At 33.9% G+C, this 18362-nt stretch overlaps 3 protein-coding genes across 5 annotated transcripts; 1 reads left to right on the forward strand and 2 right to left on the reverse strand.

Annotated features, from left to right (window-relative positions):
- The first annotated feature begins 1214 nt into the window (after positions 1 to 1214).
- On the forward strand, positions 1215 to 4967 carry LOC110994936 (DNA repair protein RAD52 homolog). 2 transcript variants are annotated; one of them, XM_022261871.2, is made up of 6 exons: positions 1215 to 1507; positions 1846 to 1984; positions 2290 to 2441; positions 2518 to 2898; positions 4412 to 4508; positions 4754 to 4967. In XM_022261871.2, exons 1-6 carry the CDS (start codon positions 1460 to 1462, stop codon positions 4939 to 4941), a joined length of 1005 nt encoding a protein of 334 aa, XP_022117563.2. In that variant the 5' UTR covers positions 1215 to 1459; the 3' UTR covers positions 4942 to 4967. The 2 variants fall into 2 exon arrangements, with proteins under 2 accessions (XP_022117563.2, XP_022117561.2); XM_022261869.2 differs by lacking the exons at positions 4412 to 4508; positions 4754 to 4967 and having other exon boundaries at positions 1216 to 1507; positions 2518 to 4369.
- A 67-nt stretch (positions 4968 to 5034) lies between these two features.
- Positions 5035 to 11775, reverse strand: LOC110994937 (iroquois-class homeodomain protein IRX-3). 2 transcript variants are annotated; one of them, XM_022261872.2, is made up of 7 exons: positions 11395 to 11775; positions 9930 to 10048; positions 9588 to 9740; positions 9216 to 9407; positions 8280 to 8461; positions 7334 to 7493; positions 5035 to 6771 (listed from the first exon to the last, which is right to left on the reverse strand). In XM_022261872.2, the coding sequence occupies exons 1-7, from the start codon at positions 11534 to 11536 to the stop codon at positions 6646 to 6648; spliced, it is 1074 nt and encodes a 357-aa protein (XP_022117564.2). In that variant the 5' UTR covers positions 11537 to 11775; the 3' UTR covers positions 5035 to 6645. The 2 variants fall into 2 exon arrangements, with proteins under 2 accessions (XP_022117564.2, XP_022117565.2); XM_022261873.2 differs by lacking the exon at positions 11395 to 11775 and adding an exon at positions 10939 to 11290.
- Positions 11776 to 12523: 748 nt separating this feature from the next.
- LOC110994935 (lipase 3-like) lies at positions 12524 to 14195 on the reverse strand. The gene has a single exon (XM_022261868.2). The coding sequence runs from the start codon at positions 14173 to 14175 to the stop codon at positions 12649 to 12651; it is 1527 nt and encodes a 508-aa protein (XP_022117560.2). The 5' UTR covers positions 14176 to 14195; the 3' UTR covers positions 12524 to 12648.
- Between the last annotated feature and the right edge of the window lie 4167 nt (positions 14196 to 18362).

The following is an 18362-nucleotide window of genomic DNA, read 5'->3' on the forward strand; positions in this document are numbered from 1 at the left end:
GAACTTTACTTGATTATTGACGGGTAATATATTATCGCAATCATATCTTATAGTTGGTGAGGGAGGAGTTCTGGATTTAGTGAAAAGTACGACGGTACTTTTTGAGGGAGACAGATCTAGGCCATTTGCATCCATCCAAGATTTTAGGAAAGATAAAGAGGACGAGACACTTTGTTCAGCATTACTTACAGACTTATCAGAGGCATAAATAACCAAGTCATCGGCATATTGTAATAAACTAACTGAATCTCCGATAGAGTTTTCTAGGTCATGTGTATAAATATTGTACAATAAAGGACTCAGCACAGACCCTTGTGGCAAGCCCTTCCATACCAGCCTACTAGGCATGTAAGGGCCGCCAACATCTAAAATAATTTTTCTCTCTGATAGAAGATTTACAATGAAATTATTTAAAAAATAAGGAACCTTTAATTTATCTAATTTACCCTTTAGAATATGTAACAAAACATTATCATAAGCCGATTTAATATCCAAGAAAGCTGCGACTACTGACTTTTTATTTGAGAAAGCATAACGAATGTCCGTGACTAATATGCCTAAATTGTCACACACACTTTTACCTTTTCGAAATCCAAACTGAGTTGGTGACTGATATTTATTATTTTCTATATACAATTCAAGCCGATTTTTAATTAAATGTTCAACTACTTTTGTTATCACCGATGACAAGACTATAGGACAGTATGATTTAATATCAGATCGAATTTTAGACGGTTTTAAAAATGGCAGCACTATTTGACTTCGCCAAGATGGCGGTATGTCATTTATCAATAGAACTTTATTTATTAAATTTAAAAAGTAATTTAATCCATTTTCGCCACGGTGAGACAAAAAGGAATATGGGATCCCAAAACTTCAAGAAAGAAAATTCAAACAAAAATCGCGCCCGCCAAATGCGAAGCTTCCCGCGTTTTTTTCCAAAATTCTATTAATACCGAATTCGGTGGTACATAGCGCAAGAGCGCACGACTGCTAACCTTCGTTATTTTATAAAAGCTGAGTTTCGAATGCAACTTTTAGCTTTTTTTTCGCAGACTACAGAATTTTTGACGGGAAGATGTTGCGAAATTTTGACGCTAGGAATTTGCCACCTTGCAAAAGCATGACCATCGTGGGCTCTTGGGCTATATATTACAAACTGTAATGCAATTGGCATTCCGCATTGCATTAGTAAATCAATGTCAAACAATCTAGTGTCAACTGTCAGTCGGTCAGTCGTAAATTACCCAATACAATAATTCTGAATTCTTTACAAAATAATTAAACAATTGCAGAATTGTTACTTGTACGCCCTTTAACTCTTTTTATAGTGTCTTCTTGCTGGTAAATAAAGTTAATAGTGTTTTGAATCCAATGAAATTGATTTATTTAGTAGTAATTCACATTAATTTTTTATAATGGCTTCCTAAGCCAGCTAAGCTAAGTTGCGTCTGTAAAAATGCAGCGTAAACCAGGATTCCCCGTTGCGAACTGCAATATAAAAATGGTATAAAAAGTCTTTTAACTTAATACACACTATTTTACAACATTTACCTTCGCTAACTATTGTGAGAAATCAATAATAATCAATCAATTATAAAAAAATCGTAGATGAATCCCACTCTTATTAATCATATGTTTGTTTGCTGGTTTTCTAAAATTCTTAATTTCCGTCCTTGAATATAGTCTCAAAGGCTAAGAATTAGACTAGTTGTAGGTTTTTCCCTGTCAAATAATAGTACATTTTGTCAACAATATTTAAGAGTTATAAACAATGTAGCTTGAATTCTGTTTCTTTCAATTCTATACCTATAACTATTTTACAAAGTAATAATTTGTGTTCAGCCTGACGGCTCAATGTCTCCAGAAGTAGCAGGGGATGATGAATGGGATCCTCAGCATAGACGGCAGCAACTCATAAATTTTGGTCACTCTCAATGGGGCTTTAATAATTGGAATTGGATGGTCACAAAGCAGGACTTGGGTAAATATCTCTTTACTATTGTTTTAATAAATAGAAAACATGTTAATACCCAGGCAAAAGCCCTAATATATTTATAAAATAATGACAAACATATATGATGATACATAAGCTGTGATACTTTCTTAATTAAACAGAGATAGATCACTTTAATCCTTGAGGTATACCTCATATTATGTGCAATAACTAACCTGTAGGTTAGTTATAATTTTTGTCAGTTTTTAAGGACTGATAACTTGCTCTAAAATCTTTTATTTTGTTAGTAGTTGCTGTGCTAATAAAATGCATTTATTGATATGTCTTTCCAGATTTTGTTGAATTAATTAATGGAAAATACACAGCTGGAGTGGCTGCATTTATTAATGTTACTGTAAAGAGTTTTGATATACATCGGGAAAATGTTGGATATGCAACATCTATTGGCATCACTAAAGGCTCAGCTATACATAGAGCCCGTAAGGTGAGTTCTTTTTTTTTTTTACTATGTTAACTTTACTGGTTATTAACCAGACTTTAAATGAAACATTTGTTTTCAGTGTGCTGTTACAAATGCACTCCGTGAGACCTTATTAAGCTTTGGAGGTTCTGTGTCCACAGAGCTCATTGAATTACTGGAAACAAACAAAGTAGAAGTGCCCCCGCCAGAACCAGATATTCAAATACTCAAACCAACTGAACCCAAAAACTTAGCTCGTAAAGAAGAAACAAATGGAACAATTGCTAAGAATATACCTAATGTGCCGAGTGTGACTCCTATACGTCCTCCACCACCAACTATCAAGAATGCTGTCAATATTCCACCCCCCATAGCCAAGGCCCACCCAATGCCAGCTAACCTGCCCCCAGCAGCCAACAGGCCCCCTTTGGTACAGCGTCCACCGCCGCCCCCCCCGGCCCCTCACGTGCGACCGAACAACGTAAGTTTTATCCTCCCAGTTATGGGGGGCATGGTACCCCCCATGTATCCTCCGCCCCCGCGAATCCCCCACGCACCCACCATGTACCACAATTACTACGAATACCCGTGGCATTTTTACGAAACGTACGACCGTCACCATGGTAACGTTAATTTGAACTTCAATATGCCGCCTAAGAATCTCGTCGTGAACAGCCGGTCGCCGGTAGAATGCAAGAATGCATGCAGACAGGGCCCAAACGGCCCCGAAATGGATCCAAATTATCTTCCACAGAATCAAGGCTGTTGGATAAAGCCCACGATCTTCTATGATGGCTTCTGGACGGAGCAAAAGGTTAAGAAATGGGTGGCCGAACAGGTTGAGAAACAGTTCCCAGAAGATGGTTCTAAGCCTTCTTCACCTAGTAGTGGTCTAGAACCAACCGCGCCCAAATCATAAGCATTTGTATACTGTCCAATATTTGCCAATTTTAACTTTTGTTCACTAATGAACATCACTTTTTTGCTCATAATACATCGTTTTCTTATACAGCGATATACATAATGTATCGTATATTCTCTAAACACGCGATTCGAACTTAGTAATTTACACTTAGAGTAAGTATATTTTTACTGAAATACACTATTTTTTATCGATTTTTTTCAATGTTACTAGTTCGGTAGGATGTGGGTATTATTGATGCTTTGTGTTTAGGAATATTAAAGAGTGATTTAGGGCGTCAGTGTAAAATTTGAAATGTTAAAAAATGTTTCCGTAATATGTAATTATAAAATACAATAATTCCCTTTTGTGTATGGATACTTTATATTTATTAGAAGTAAAAATGTATCATCTCTTACATGTTTCTCTAATTAAAGGTATATATCTATTTAGCGGTTCTACTAAAAGTAATAACTTACCTTAAGTCATACTTACGGCTTATGACAATAATGTGTTTTCAGTAGAATGGCCGATAACTCAATATGTCAACTATATATTTTAAACAGAATTTACTGTCCAAGTTCATCATAAACGTTCTATCGACTTTATTTTTTAAGCTATTTGTTTAATTTATATGAACGTTGTTAGTAAGAAAAACAGTAAATGCCTAATACATAAAATGTTTGTAAGTTTTATATTTTTGTTAATTTCCTATTGAAACGTGAACTTGGCAGTATAAATATATAATAAAATCTTAACAGTCCTGACTAGTAAATGTTACAGTTATCATAAGTATTCCAATCTCAGACATCATCACTGTATTTTAATCCTTTTTTTAATATCAGCAAGGATCTTCTAAACCATATATTTTAATTGTTTTGTAGAAATTTACTCTTCAAAATCCTAATTCTATATATAAATAAGCGATAGCTATAAATGATGGAATTACAATAGGTATTATATTGTGTGGTATCATTATTAAATACATGTTTTATTATAATAATAAATTGTTTGAAATTATGGCATGTTTAATTGTCAGTTTTAGCTGTAATTGAGTTTTTAATTTATTTTTAACTACAAACCTTCATGACAGGAGGCGAACGATGATGTAGCTCGCGCTGAAAGAAAAAGGCGACAAAAACAGGCTCAAGAGGAGTTCAGACTCAAACAAGTTATGAAACAAAATTTGGGTTAGAAAATTGCACTTAAAATAAAGTTTTTATTATTAATTGACTCCCTCATACAGCACAATGTTCCCATTTGAATGAGAGATTCTTCACACTTTTTTCTCTTTGCTTTTAATTTAGTTTTTAATAAATGTCTCATTTAAGTTTACATGTATTTTTTATTAACTATATTTTGTATATTGAAATAATAAGTTGAAGACGTAATTGCTTTGCCATACTCATATGAAATTAGGTGAACGAACTTTCAGATAAAAATGAACTCGATAAAAACACCAGTAGTTTTGATATGTTAATGGCAATACCATCTCAAGATATAGTGATAGAAGAGGCTGGTGACAAAGCAGAGGAAGGTAAAAGAAAATCACCTGCTCTGGAGGGCCAGGCTGCCAAAAGGAGAGCTAGCTTGTATGATAAGGCGGACATTGTACATCAGTAATATTAAATAAAACCTTTTTAAATTAGTGTTCTGTGTATGAAATTTAGTTTTATCGTTCTTATAGGATAGGATTGGTTGAATTAAACTTCACAATGCGAAATCATATTTTATTAAATCACTAACAAATTAGAGCCTTACACAAGTATATACAGGTCTAAATATAAAAATATTCTAACTGTATTTCGGTGAAAACTAAAATGCCTTACATTCTCAGGTCAAAAACTAAAATTACACGTTTAACTTGTAATAAAGATACGTTATTTTTATTTATACTATCCTACACACAATGTTATTTTGATTGGATATAGTAGAAAACTGAAAGAAAAAAATAATATCCAACTTACGTTTATAATCGAATATTCAGGTTTGTGTATCTCGAATAAATCAAAGCAAAAATTGAAGATGTTGCCTCTGATGAAGTAATTGCCATTTTTACATGAGAAATTGGATTTGGTTTAACTGAGTTTTACTTCAGTCAAGAGCGTATTCCAGAGTATAATCAATCATAATCACTCTCGATAACTTGTGTGTAGGAGAACCTTAGTATTAACTTAACTATTTTCATGACAGGTCGACTGTTACAAGGGTTATCATTGTGTAAATTATTCTATTGTATTCTCCTTATACCTTACATTACCAACCTATAAGGTGCGCTTCCTTGAACTTTGCAAGAAGTTTCAAATAGATTACAGAACTGCAATCAACAATTCCAAGTGTAATTCTAAATTAATTTGACTGGAAATTGAACCACATAAGGAATCAACCGATATTTTTTTAATACATATGTATTCAATTAATTCAAAATACATTGATACAGCACTTAGGCAGTAACGAGTTTACGTACACTGATATGAATCCTTGATGTTAGTGCTGAAAAAGTATTTTCATACCAAGGATGTTATTTTTTGACTCATCTTTTTACTTGGGTTTATAGAAATAATTTAGGCCTCGCCCACTTACAGTATTATTTAGTCACAAAATCATAATTAATATCCTTGAATTTCAAACTCCCCCAGAAACCGTCTCGACATAATATCCGCCACCAAATTGGTTTCACTTTTTAGTACTAAACCTGAATGTAATTTTACAATTTTGCCATATATTTTTTAAAGACTTTATGATAAAATAGAGTACTGTATATAAGATTACATTTTTACTTTCACAGATTAATATAAGTCCATTCCACTAAACATCTACTCCATACAAAGAAAATAATCACTATAAAACTAATTTCTATACATTTTAAGTTTTTCAAATAACCATTTTGAATATATTATATCTTTTTCCAATATTTACTGTTACTAAATCTCAATCTTACTTGAGTTTATTTGTAGAGTAAATTCTGGTTCATTGATATATTGTTGAGAAAAATCTCCGGAAGTAATGTGTGCCATGCAAAGTTATATTCATCTTCATAGCTTTTTTAGAACTCAAAAAAATCTGAGTTAAAATATTGTAGTTACTTTGTAACTGATAAAAAAAAACTATTACATGTTGAATAGGTTTCCTCCTTAGGTTATTTCAGGAAGTATAATGATGATAAAAAATTGGTATACTTCGATTAAATGGAACAACTTTCTCTTAACTGTCTCTAAAAACATAATAATTTTCTTCACAATTTAAATGTATAAACTGAATTTTTTGTAGAACGTAAATTTGATTAAATAAGCGAAAGTTGTTTGGTCAGAAATCGAACCTGCTACCCTAGACGGGGAGTTCATCTTGTTCCTTCTCTCGTTGGCGTACAGCAACCGCAGTCTCCACCAGCAGATACAGACACTTGAACTTGTCTTTCTCTACACGTGTCTCTGGCACGCTCGTTCCCACAACCTGATAATTTTATCATTCATATAAAGATTTTATCTCTCAATTTTAATACAAATTCATGTTAGACATAAGATTATTTTAAATTTGGAACTGTAGCTATCTAAGCGTTAAGTCTATTTAGAACAGTGATACCCACATTTTGTGCCATGTCCCACAGTAGCCTTTATTCAACATACATAATAATTTGTCAAAATAATTAAAAGAAATTTTTGAATACCCATCCCCTCCCATAACAATAGAATTGCCCCCCTGTGGGGAGTGGGACCCACATCGGAAACACTGAACTAGAGCGTTCAAACTCCAGCCTGCTTTGGTAAATAAGAAAACCAGCTAGAAACTGACCATGTAGTTGCCTACAAAAGCCATGACAATGATTATGAAGCTGAAGAGTTTGACAGTGGTTATCTTGGCAACAATTGAAAAAATATATTTGTTATTAATAGTTATTAAGGCCTTATATGAAACGCACAAAATCAAAGAATTGCGTGTAATTAATTTTAAATAATTAATTTATATCTAAATTTTTAAGATGTATGCGCCTATAAGTAGATAGCTCGAGAGATACCTGAAGACGACGGCGTGTGGTTTTAGGCATCGGCGGAATGGCAATCTGGGGCCAGCTGGCTGTACTCGTGTCTGCTCCGCTCGCCTCATCCGTCTCCATCTGAACTTCGCCTTCGACGGTTTCACCGTCCATAGTGCGGACCGTCACTACCGCTGCCGATCTGTAAAGATTTTTTAATGTTTTGTTAGTACAGCACTTAAGTAGACTAAAAAGAAAGACATTACTTATTTTATATGATTACTAAGGTCACCTATAAGTCATATTGGGTTTTCACAATCGGTCACCATAGTTAACGTGTCTTTATCATCTTAAGGGCCTGTTTCACAATGTATGGATAAAGTGCCAAATAGCTATGCAACACATAAATTATTCGAAAGATAAAAGTTCCAAATAAGATACTTCACATTTCATGACGTATAGCGCTATCTGACAGCCGTGAAACGCAAAAATACTATTTATCCTACAAATAAGTACTGAATAGCTTATTTGGAACTTATCCGGACTTTGTGAAACAGATCCTAACTCTCTTTTATATAAATAATAGGGAGAGTTAAAATAATAAAATTAATCACAAAACATATTTATTACTTAATAAATATGTTTTGTGATTAATTTCTCATCATTTCATCCCTTTAAATTGCCTTGCTGTAATCAAGAATTTCCATAAATACTTCTATATATCAAAATGTTTATAATGTTTAGTTGATAGATCAAGTTGTTGACGATATAATAGTTTGACTATGGTTTTAATTTCTTTGCGTAAGATAATTTTCTAGCAAATTTTTCAAATTGAAAATTTCCAAAATTTGCAATGTTCCAAGTCTCTGTGTGTGTTACGCTTCGAGCTTGATCTCGACAAATAGCATAAGATCTCGCGAGAACGGATTTATAATCCGTAGCTAGAGTAAGTGATGGGAATAAAATTGAGTGAGGCCGGAGTACGTACCCGCGCGCGGCCGGATGTGCGTCATCAGCACCGTAGCGGATGACGGAGTGCCAAACGGCTGGATCGTATTTGTCCTCGGAATATTCGTCGTGGGAGCGGTCAGTTCCCTCGCCATCGCTTCGGTACACGAGCAGACCATCGCCGTAGTCGTGGTCCCGGCCGCCCTCGCCTTCGCCATCGCCCTGTCCAAGTACAAACGAGTATGTAAAAATGATATTGAGGTAAAGTACTCTTGAAAAATTTAAGCGACATCAAATACCTGTAAACATTATTTACCTAACCTATATGTTACATGCCGCCTCCACAAGTGATGATCATACTTGGAATACGAAATAAACATATGAGCACAAAATATCCATATCACACACTAGCGGACCCGAGAAATGTTATCTAACGAGATATTTCAACACTATCCAAACGATTATAATAATCATTTAAATGAGTACAGCCGTCCGGGAGTTCAGTGACATACGCACATACAGTAGTGAGTAGAATTATATAAAGATCTGATAACCTATTTTTTTTAATGAAATATGTATAGTGATACTATACTAAGGTGGTGACTAAAATAATGATGGTTTTTTTTAGCTAAATTGTGACAAGCATTATCTTCCAAATACATCCCCGCGATAAAAAGATAGATTCATGGTACTAATCGCCAAATCATAGACAAGTCAAACCAGTAAATAGTTCTTTACTTTTCTCTCTTTAATACAATTTTTGATGTCAATTCTTATAATTGGATGGAAAACAATTTAGTGTAACTAAGACGCCAAAGTTCCACCATATTATTTTGCTGTCTGTTATCTGTGAAACATTCTTACTATCATCAATATAACAATTTATACACAAAACCCCTTAAAGCTATTTCTATTTACAGATCATCATTCACTTCAATATAACATTATCTATTTAAACTGTAAGAAAAAAGAATACCTCAATCTCTGAGCCGTCCCAGGCAGTGACCACAAGGTTGCTAGCGCTGGCATCAACCTCAGCATCTGCATCGCTTGAATTGAGTTGTTTCCGACCTCGTCTTGAGATGGTGTAATGAAGCGGATCTTGACCCTCGCGACGGATCATCTCGGGCAGAATACGTCGACGGGCGTTTATAAACCAGTTGCATACCTATTGTTCAATATTAATATAAGTAAAATAAATAAATAAATAAATAAAGCTAGCTTTGGTAAAAAATGATGAATTTAATTTTACACAATGGTTATATTTATTTTAATTTAGTCTGTTCTAAACAAAACTACTTCTACAAAATGGACTATTTTTCTATTGTTTTTTTTTAAATATACATACTTGTAGAACCGTTAGGTTGGCCTCCTGACTAAGAGCTAGTTTTTCAGCATCACTTGGATATGCATTATACCGATGTTCGTACAGCCATCGTTTCAATATCTTCACCGACGCCTTTGGTAAATTACCGCGCCTTTTGCGAATTATTATGTTACCCTGGTAAAAATTTTATTTAAATTAAATTCAGTTATTTTATTTGCTATTAACTATCTGAGAGTGGTGTTTGATAAGCTTTTTTGTTTGCAGTTCTATTGGTATTTGGTAATTTGAAATAGTTAATTATATTCAAAACAATTTAAATAAAACCAGTGAAAATTTTCACTAAATTTAACTTGTAATTTGTACCTGTTGCGATGTCATGGGTAACCCTCCATATGAAATGGTGATTGGTTTTCTCTCTGATTCTCCATCAGTGCCAGACTCATTCTCATCTGTGGAAGATGTGGAGGCAAACCTGTCTCGAGCTAAAACAAGGATAAGATAGTTTAATATTACTGTTATTTATTATGGCTTTGGTCATATGATGTAGAATATGAATACATATATATATAATTTTATTTGAAATTAAAACCTTAAACATGGATCCTATCATTAAACAAAAAGTGCAGCATATAATAAATTAAAATCTGTTATCTATGACCTAATTTTAATAATGATATGTTATCTTTTGGAAGTTGAGGTAAAGTTTGTTAACTTTTAGTTATTATAAACCCTTCCCCAATACTAAGACTCGCATTAGCATTATTTATTAGTGATGGAATCAAAAAGAAGAAATAGAATAAGATTTTTTTAATTATGTACCTTTATTAAAAATAGTAAACAATTAAATTACAGAAACATCTCTATTTGCTTCTTAGAAGTATAGAATGTACTCCAATGTTTCAATTTTCCAAGTCTACTTACATATTTTAATTTAAGTTCTTTATGTAAGCTAAAACATCTAAATATATTATAATTATATTTTATAATATAAAAATTACCAACATTATTGAGTGACATACTTTTTTAAAAGTATAAAATCTCCAGGGTAAACAAAAAACCTTTCATGCATAGATTTAAAAAATAAACTTATTTCCTTGTCAAAATTACCATTTTACTGCAGAATTTTCTCACCAAAAACCAATCAAATGGTAAGCGCTACCTAGCGGACCGCGTGATTAAACTAAAGCGAACACCCAAAAATTACCTTTCCCCGCCATCTTGTCTTACTGACCGCTGTCAATTTTATGTCATTACGACATTCTAAAAGTCATCAAGATTTCAATAGCGAATTGTAAACAAACAAAATAAACATCGTAAAAAATGAAAGACAATCAAAACTATGCTGAGAAAACTTAACCATATAACCACATACCCATTATTGATTTGTCCTGCAATGCGACACGTCCAAGCTATCTAAAAATAACTCCTGCACGTGCCAAATTACACTATCGTAAAGGTCAGCTAAGTATTTAACTTATATTATCACTGACCAGATCAAATTTTAAACATTTACTACATTAAACTATAACATTTAACACAGTAACCGATAAAACACGGTAGCGTTGACGGAGTTATGAAGCAACGAACGGCGTTGGCGCCATTTTAGTTTAGTAAGAGCGAACGCCTAGATGACGTAACAGACCTAGATATCGGCACTAAACTGCACCCGTTCCACAAAACCTTTTTTAAAGCAGTTTTTAATTATAAATTAAATGGGAATTAAAGTTTTTAATGATGTCACCTTGACGTATGTCAGGCCGTCACTCGTCACGGTGACATCCATGGCGGAAACGTGGCTTCGATTTTGATTTTTGACCGGCTTTCTTACCTCCAGGCGACATTGACTTCTGACTATTCGAAACGCGGGCTTCTCTGATGATTTCTCTAGTAAGTTCTCTAAGATCTCGTCGTTGTTGATAGGTCATTTTGGACTGGTTCTCCTGTGCTGTGCCGATGGAAGGTGGTATCATTTTCTTCTATTCCATTGGTGAAATAAATTTTGTACACTTTAGAAAATAAACACTGGCAAACTGTTACTGATCACTTCTCATTACACAAATTGTTCAAAAAGAAGAAAACGATGATATAATGCGTGAAAACTAGTAAAAATAATAGAAATCAACAAGAACTATTGCACAACTGCATTGTATTTATTCGACTGACAGCCGTATCGGGGGACGGCGGGAAGCACGCTACAGCGCCGCCGCGCAACTGTCTCTTTCTCACACCCCAATAAAATCTCGCCTTTTCTCGTTCATACAGACAACGCTATAATGACATTATCAAAACGCTTGTCATAACAAAGCGTGGGCTTAGTAAATGGCTTGTTCCCTCAGCTCGTTTCCTAATCATTTTTAACGTCAAACGGCCAATAAGACATTTGACACCAATTATAATTGTATTCCGTCGATCTGTCGAAACGAATTCCGAAACCATGTGTCGTCAATCGTCATACCTAACAAAGAACAAAGATGAAAAATTTCTAGTTTACGAATATACTAATGCCCTCTATAGGATGATTTTGATATTACTTTAAGTAAATATTAATCACATCGATTTTCAAAGCTTCCCGCCTTTAATGTGTATCTAAATTCTGCCTTAAATTACTATTCTTTCGCACCACTTACGTAGTCGTTTAATAATAAGTCATCATTTGTTTTGTTAGTTATAATATATCAAATATCATCCGAAATGTCCACAATTAATAAGTTATGTATTTATACTGGTACTATAGATATGTTAGTATGTCCTATATTATTACTTATGACTCAAATTTCAATTATTCATTAACATTAACATCGTTAATAATTGTGGTAATTATCTTTGCTTTGCTCGTAGCTACACTATATATACAGGTTGGATTAAAGACTTTTATAAATAATATATCTTTCTTTGAACTATATAGAAATAAACTAAATAATAATTCTGAGGGATTGTTTAGCTTTGAATAAAACGTATTTTCACAAATTAAGGACGGTTTATTAATAAAAAATCTTAATTATAACGTATTTTACACAAGGCCTACCGATATTGGATACTAATGTATTCATTTAGTAATTAAATTTATAAGAAGTAATTTTACTCAGTGGTAATTTCTTATGGAGTCAACTAATCTCTGATAGACGACTGCAGGGGCTCTGCGTGAGAATTGGAAGTCCATATGATTGAAGTGTTCATCGGGAATTCTGTAGAAGTCTCTCACATCGGGTAGCTCCTGATGCAACCTTTCTACATCCCAAGGGTGCGCCATCCAGTCTTCATCACTGTAGTATAGAGCCACTGGAACTTTGACATCTGTCATATTGTACCTTGGAGGTTGACTGCTGCCATATACTTGTGTGTTAGTTTCCGCACCGAAGTCGTATTTTCTAAATTCATTAGCTGCCACAGCTTGGCCAAACTGTTTGATTTGCCTCGTCGATGCTCCTGCTGGTACGTGACTCATAATTACAGGAACTAAATCAACGTCCATATTTGTTGGGTCCATGCCAGTCACGACGAAGTTAACGTTGCCACAGATGTGTTTGCAGCCAATTTGGTTTTGGCACATATTGCCTCCTATAGTGTGAACTAACTCTTTGCTTAACCTCAGCTCACCGTATCCAAATTGATGCTGTAAATAATCGTAAAATGGACTATTTGGAGACATCATACGAAGCAATGGGCTTCGCGTGTTTGTCATGTAGACCATGGGTGCGAGTGCGTACATCATTGCAATTTTGTTGCGGTACTCAGGGCGAGTAGAAGTCAGGGCAAAGAATGCTGTGGTTCCTTGCGAATGGCCTACATAGAAGAGTTTTTGCTGTTTTGATGTTCGTAACGAGTAGTCGATCATTGCTGGCAAATCGTGGTGAGCAATTTCGTCAATGCTGAACTTCCAGAAATCTGCTTGGGCAGGATGCTTGCTTACGTGTTTCCTCGAGTATTTACTTCCTCTGGCATTTCCCAGCCACACCTCATAGCCGGCGTCAGCTAACATGTAAGCGAGTGATTTGTCCATTAATAACCAGTCATCAGCGCTCCCGAAGAGCCCATGCATCAGGAATACTACAGGGGCTTTCACATCCTTATGTTCTCTAGGTAGGACACGGAACATGGTGAGAATGTATCCGTCATCAGTTCTGACGACATGTTCTTCAACAGAATATTGATGCTTCATGAGAAGTTGAGTGGCGTTCATGTTGGCTTCTTCAGAGTTATTTTGTTCGTACCTTTCGTAGGCATCATGGTAAGTTTTCTTTTTATCATCGGTGATGTGTTGCAATGTCTTGTAGGCGTCGTCAAAGATTCTTACGATGTGCTTCTTGTCGTTGAATGTTGATTTCGGTCCAGCGGCGATTTGGATACCCTTCCAGGTGATGACATCTCCATATTTAGGCGATTCACGTTGAATAGTTTTTGTGAAGTATGGTGAGCTCTTCTCTGTGGAACTGGGGAGTGCGTAGTCGTCATAGTTGACGCGTTCTTGACTCTCGGGTCTTGCGAAGTTCTGGTAGTCGATGTTGTCCAAGGGTTGGAAGACCATGTCCCACTGAGGAAAGAACTGCTGGCGCAGAAGGTTAGCAGTCGAGACTGCCACGAGGCAGAGTAACAGTAGACACGTCTTCATGGTGAATATGTATTGATTAATGTTCGATTTAAAACCCGACTATTATTTATACGAAAAAAATGCCTATCTAGCATTTCTTGACAATTTCAGTAATATAATGTTATATATTGTTTAATATTGCGGTATCGCTTGTTAATTTAAATAATATTTACAAAACATAATCGTACTAATCAATGAATAATATAGGCTATTTATCCACTAAATTTATAAATAATTTTAATTTGTCATGAAGTAAAGAAAATATTTGTGTGTATGCTTGTTTACTTTAAATAGTATCCAAAACTACTAAAACAATGTGAAACATTATTTAAATTACTTATGGAACAGGCTATGGAAAATATGTATATTATAAAATAAATATCCAGTCTATTAAGGACATACCTACCACTATTATTACACTAATCACAAATAGCACATCATTTATTCAGAATAAGTTCAAAATCACTATATAATACACAAACTAATTAATTACTACTTAATTAATATTATTTAAAATAAACAGACTTTAAATACCCACCAATAAAATCTAAAGGATAAAATAATAATTTTCTTTTTTACTAGCTATATACATAAATTACATATTATGTTCAATCTCAAAAAATGTCTAAGTTGAAATAAGTAAACCTGAATTAAATCATACTCTTGACTTTTGATAAATTTATGGATACAAATTAAATATACACTTACGAACATTAGCACTATCGTGGACTCTAACTTCTGAGGTCGTAGGTTCGATCAACGGCTATGCGCTAATAGACTTTCTGGTTATGTGCATTTAACAGTCGCTTGAACGTTAAAGGCAGTGTGAGGAAACCGGCTTGCCTTAGACCCAAGAAGTCAACGGCGTGTAAGGCACAGATCACCAATTTGCCAATTTAAAAAAAAGGATCACGAAACATACCCAGACCTTATAAGCTACTGGTTTATTATTATGTTCTAAGCACCAGGAAAAACCCCATAACCTATCTCAATCCATATCTCAACCATCTGAGATAGACATCTTAATACAAATATTGATAAAAGTGTGCCAATAACCAATCGACGAATTGTAATAGCCGTCTGTCGATACAACCTATCCATGGTAGGTCGGTTCGGTGTATTTGGATATACCTTTGTATGAAAATGACAGTTCAACTGTGCTATGCTTAAGATTTAAAACTTACACCAATTTTTAAAATAATTAAAAAGCTATTTGATATGTTTAAAACATAGACATGTATACTTTAATATTATTTTTACGGTTTATTTACTTTATTTGTTTTATATTGATTATCAAATATGAGTGTAAACAGCGAAGAGATTTCATTCTATCCGTCGCCAAAAATGGATTGTCTTCGTAGCATTTGGTTACTGGGATGCAGATAGGATCGATTGACTGTCACGGTTTGATTTCAGATTGAAAACAATCTGGATTTTTGATTAATTATTGGGTTCGGGCGTTAATCGGTTAAAAATGAAATCATCAATTAATCATAAGACCTTACTGGATGGAGACTCACTGTGGACGCCCTATGCCCCATCTAGGGGTTACAAATACGCTCAAATCTGCTGCGGAACTTAGAAAACGTTTTTGATTAACTGAGTTCGAGAATCGTGCTATTTGTCTCAGACAACAACAAGGTCTTTTGACATTTGACAAAGATATTTTAGACCGTGTAGTTTTGCGACCTATTGTCTAATTATGAGAAATATTAAGTCTAAGAAACGTGTCGTGTACGTTTCTATTACCTATCCTATTTCAAAAAGCTGAATTACTTTGTTGGACGGAAATGTTAGCAGAGAAATTGGCAGCATGAATGTAAATATATAATAGATAGAGAGCTGAGTATGATCGTTACTGGAAAGGAGTTTTGGGCAATATTTTTGATAGGAGCAGCAGCAGGTCTATCCAAAATTCTAGCGACCATTATATTGGGAAAGTCTACCTTTCTATAGGGGATCCCAGGGTCAAAGAAAATAATGATTTTATATTTTCTTTATTAAATCCCTTATAAACACTACACGTGCAATTATTAAATTATTAATTGAAATAAATAATTTGTCTTGCAATTTTATTTCTATATACTTCTTGCCATATTTGAGGAGTCTCGCCCTATATATTTTGCAGTCCTGTTACCCCATAATGTGACATGAGGCATAATCGTTTCTGTTTTACAATGTTTACTATATCGTAATGTAATAGGCCTTCCTATCTTACTTAGACAACTCCATTTATAATTTTTTAAATTAAGATGTTTTATTATTATACACGAACGCCGAACGGCGAACAAAATTTTCGCCTGGGATCGAAACTCTAGACCATATATAATGATTTACTATAAGCCATGGAAACCGTAATCGATCTCTTTTTTATATTGTAAATACATTTTAAAATTAAACCCTATTCAAATATATTTCCTCTTTCCTTTATCATATCCGGTAGGTATACCTATCAAAGAAAATGAAACCACAGACGAAGGCTAGTAATTTTTTTTAGAATATTACAATATTTGTTTAAAAATTTGCGTATAGTTGCGAAACATTATACAAATTAAAGGTTTGTCTACACTGTGTAAAGTGTCGTTTTACGTCTTACATGACGGTCATAGTATTTATTTGTACGGCATATCAACAATATGCACCTTGAAAAAAGAGAGCGTAAAATAATTTAGTACCTACGTAATAAAAAAAAAATATTTTTATAGTTATACAAAAATGTCTTTACTTTTTAATCTTAAATATAGGATAGTATAATGCTTTTTAATATTCAGATATTAAAAAGCATTATAATGGAGGAACATCTATAGAAATGCCTACATCATTTTGCGATTATATAATAATTAACCACCCATGCGCAGCTAGAAAAATAGATGTGTCTCTCCCCTTATATTTCGATTTTACCATGGTAGGCTAATTTAATGAAATTAGGCCGCACATGCACAATGTTGCAATCATGCTAACTTTGTGCTGACAAATCGCTTATCATGTTACGTTAACCTATAAGGTTTTTTAACTCTTTGATTCAGTGGTTTCAATCCTGCTGTAACGGGTTCAGTTTTCTCTTGCGTTTAAAAAAAAGACAATTCAGTTAGAAAAAATTAACAGTCTTGTACGAATTTTAGGCTTATTGATTATTTATGATGATAAAAGCTTGCCAACGCTCGACACAGTATAGATTGGTACAAGAAAAATAAAATACAGTATTCAATATGACAATCACTTATAGGTAAACATAATACACGAAGAGATTCAAACATAAAATTATAAAAACTACAGAGAAAACGAAAGTCCGACCGACCGACGAAAGTTTTGACCAAAACGCGTTCTTCTAACGCGCGAACTCAATTATTAATCCACAATCACAGATAGAAAACAATCTGAGATTGTGGATTAGACAGACTGTGACAGTCGATCGATCCAACCAGGCTCCAGATAAACCACTCCTTATATGGAAATTGAATTCGTTTTTACAACAAAGTCCCAAGCGAAATTAGAGAACTATCAGTAAATAAATTCAAAGCCCTTGTTAAAAGTAAATTAATTAATAAAGCCTTTTATAAATGTGACGAATACTTAAATGATCCTTATCCTTGGGATTGATTTGCTCCAGTTCAAACAATTTGTATTAAAAACTTAGCGATTGAAAAGAGTGGCGGAAAGTTTCTTGCCTGATATAGAATAATATATTTAAGTAACGACAATCTAAATCGTTTCAAATAAATTTAGTACTGGAAATAAAGAATTTAAAAAAGTAAGTATATAAGTATACGTATCTTAAACTATTTTATGTTATTAAACTTGTATTATTATACAACATGATAATGAAATTTAGGAGAAAGGAAGAAATTACTTATTAGGATTACCTACATCATATAATCAGTAATAAGTATTTTTTTAAGGCAGCCCTTAGATGTGAAACAGAGGAAAATAAAAAAATATAAGATGATCTACAAGTTTATATTAACTTAATTATGCGAGTATAAAGCATAATTAAGTTAATATAAACATAGCAAGCATATAAGTACAGCAGTGTTGGCCTAGTGGCTCCAACGTGCGACTCTCATCCCTGAGGTCGTTAGTTCGATGCTCGGCTGTGCACCAATGTTCTCTTTTTCTACGTCCGCAATTATCATTTGCTCGAATAGTGAAGGAACCCATCGCGATGAAAATATCACGATTAGTAGTAGGCCCAAAAAGCCATGCACAGT

This window comes from Pieris rapae, chromosome 1 (genome assembly GCF_905147795.1).
Source record: "Pieris rapae chromosome 1, ilPieRapa1.1, whole genome shotgun sequence".
NCBI lineage: Eukaryota > Metazoa > Arthropoda > Insecta > Lepidoptera > Pieridae > Pieris > Pieris rapae.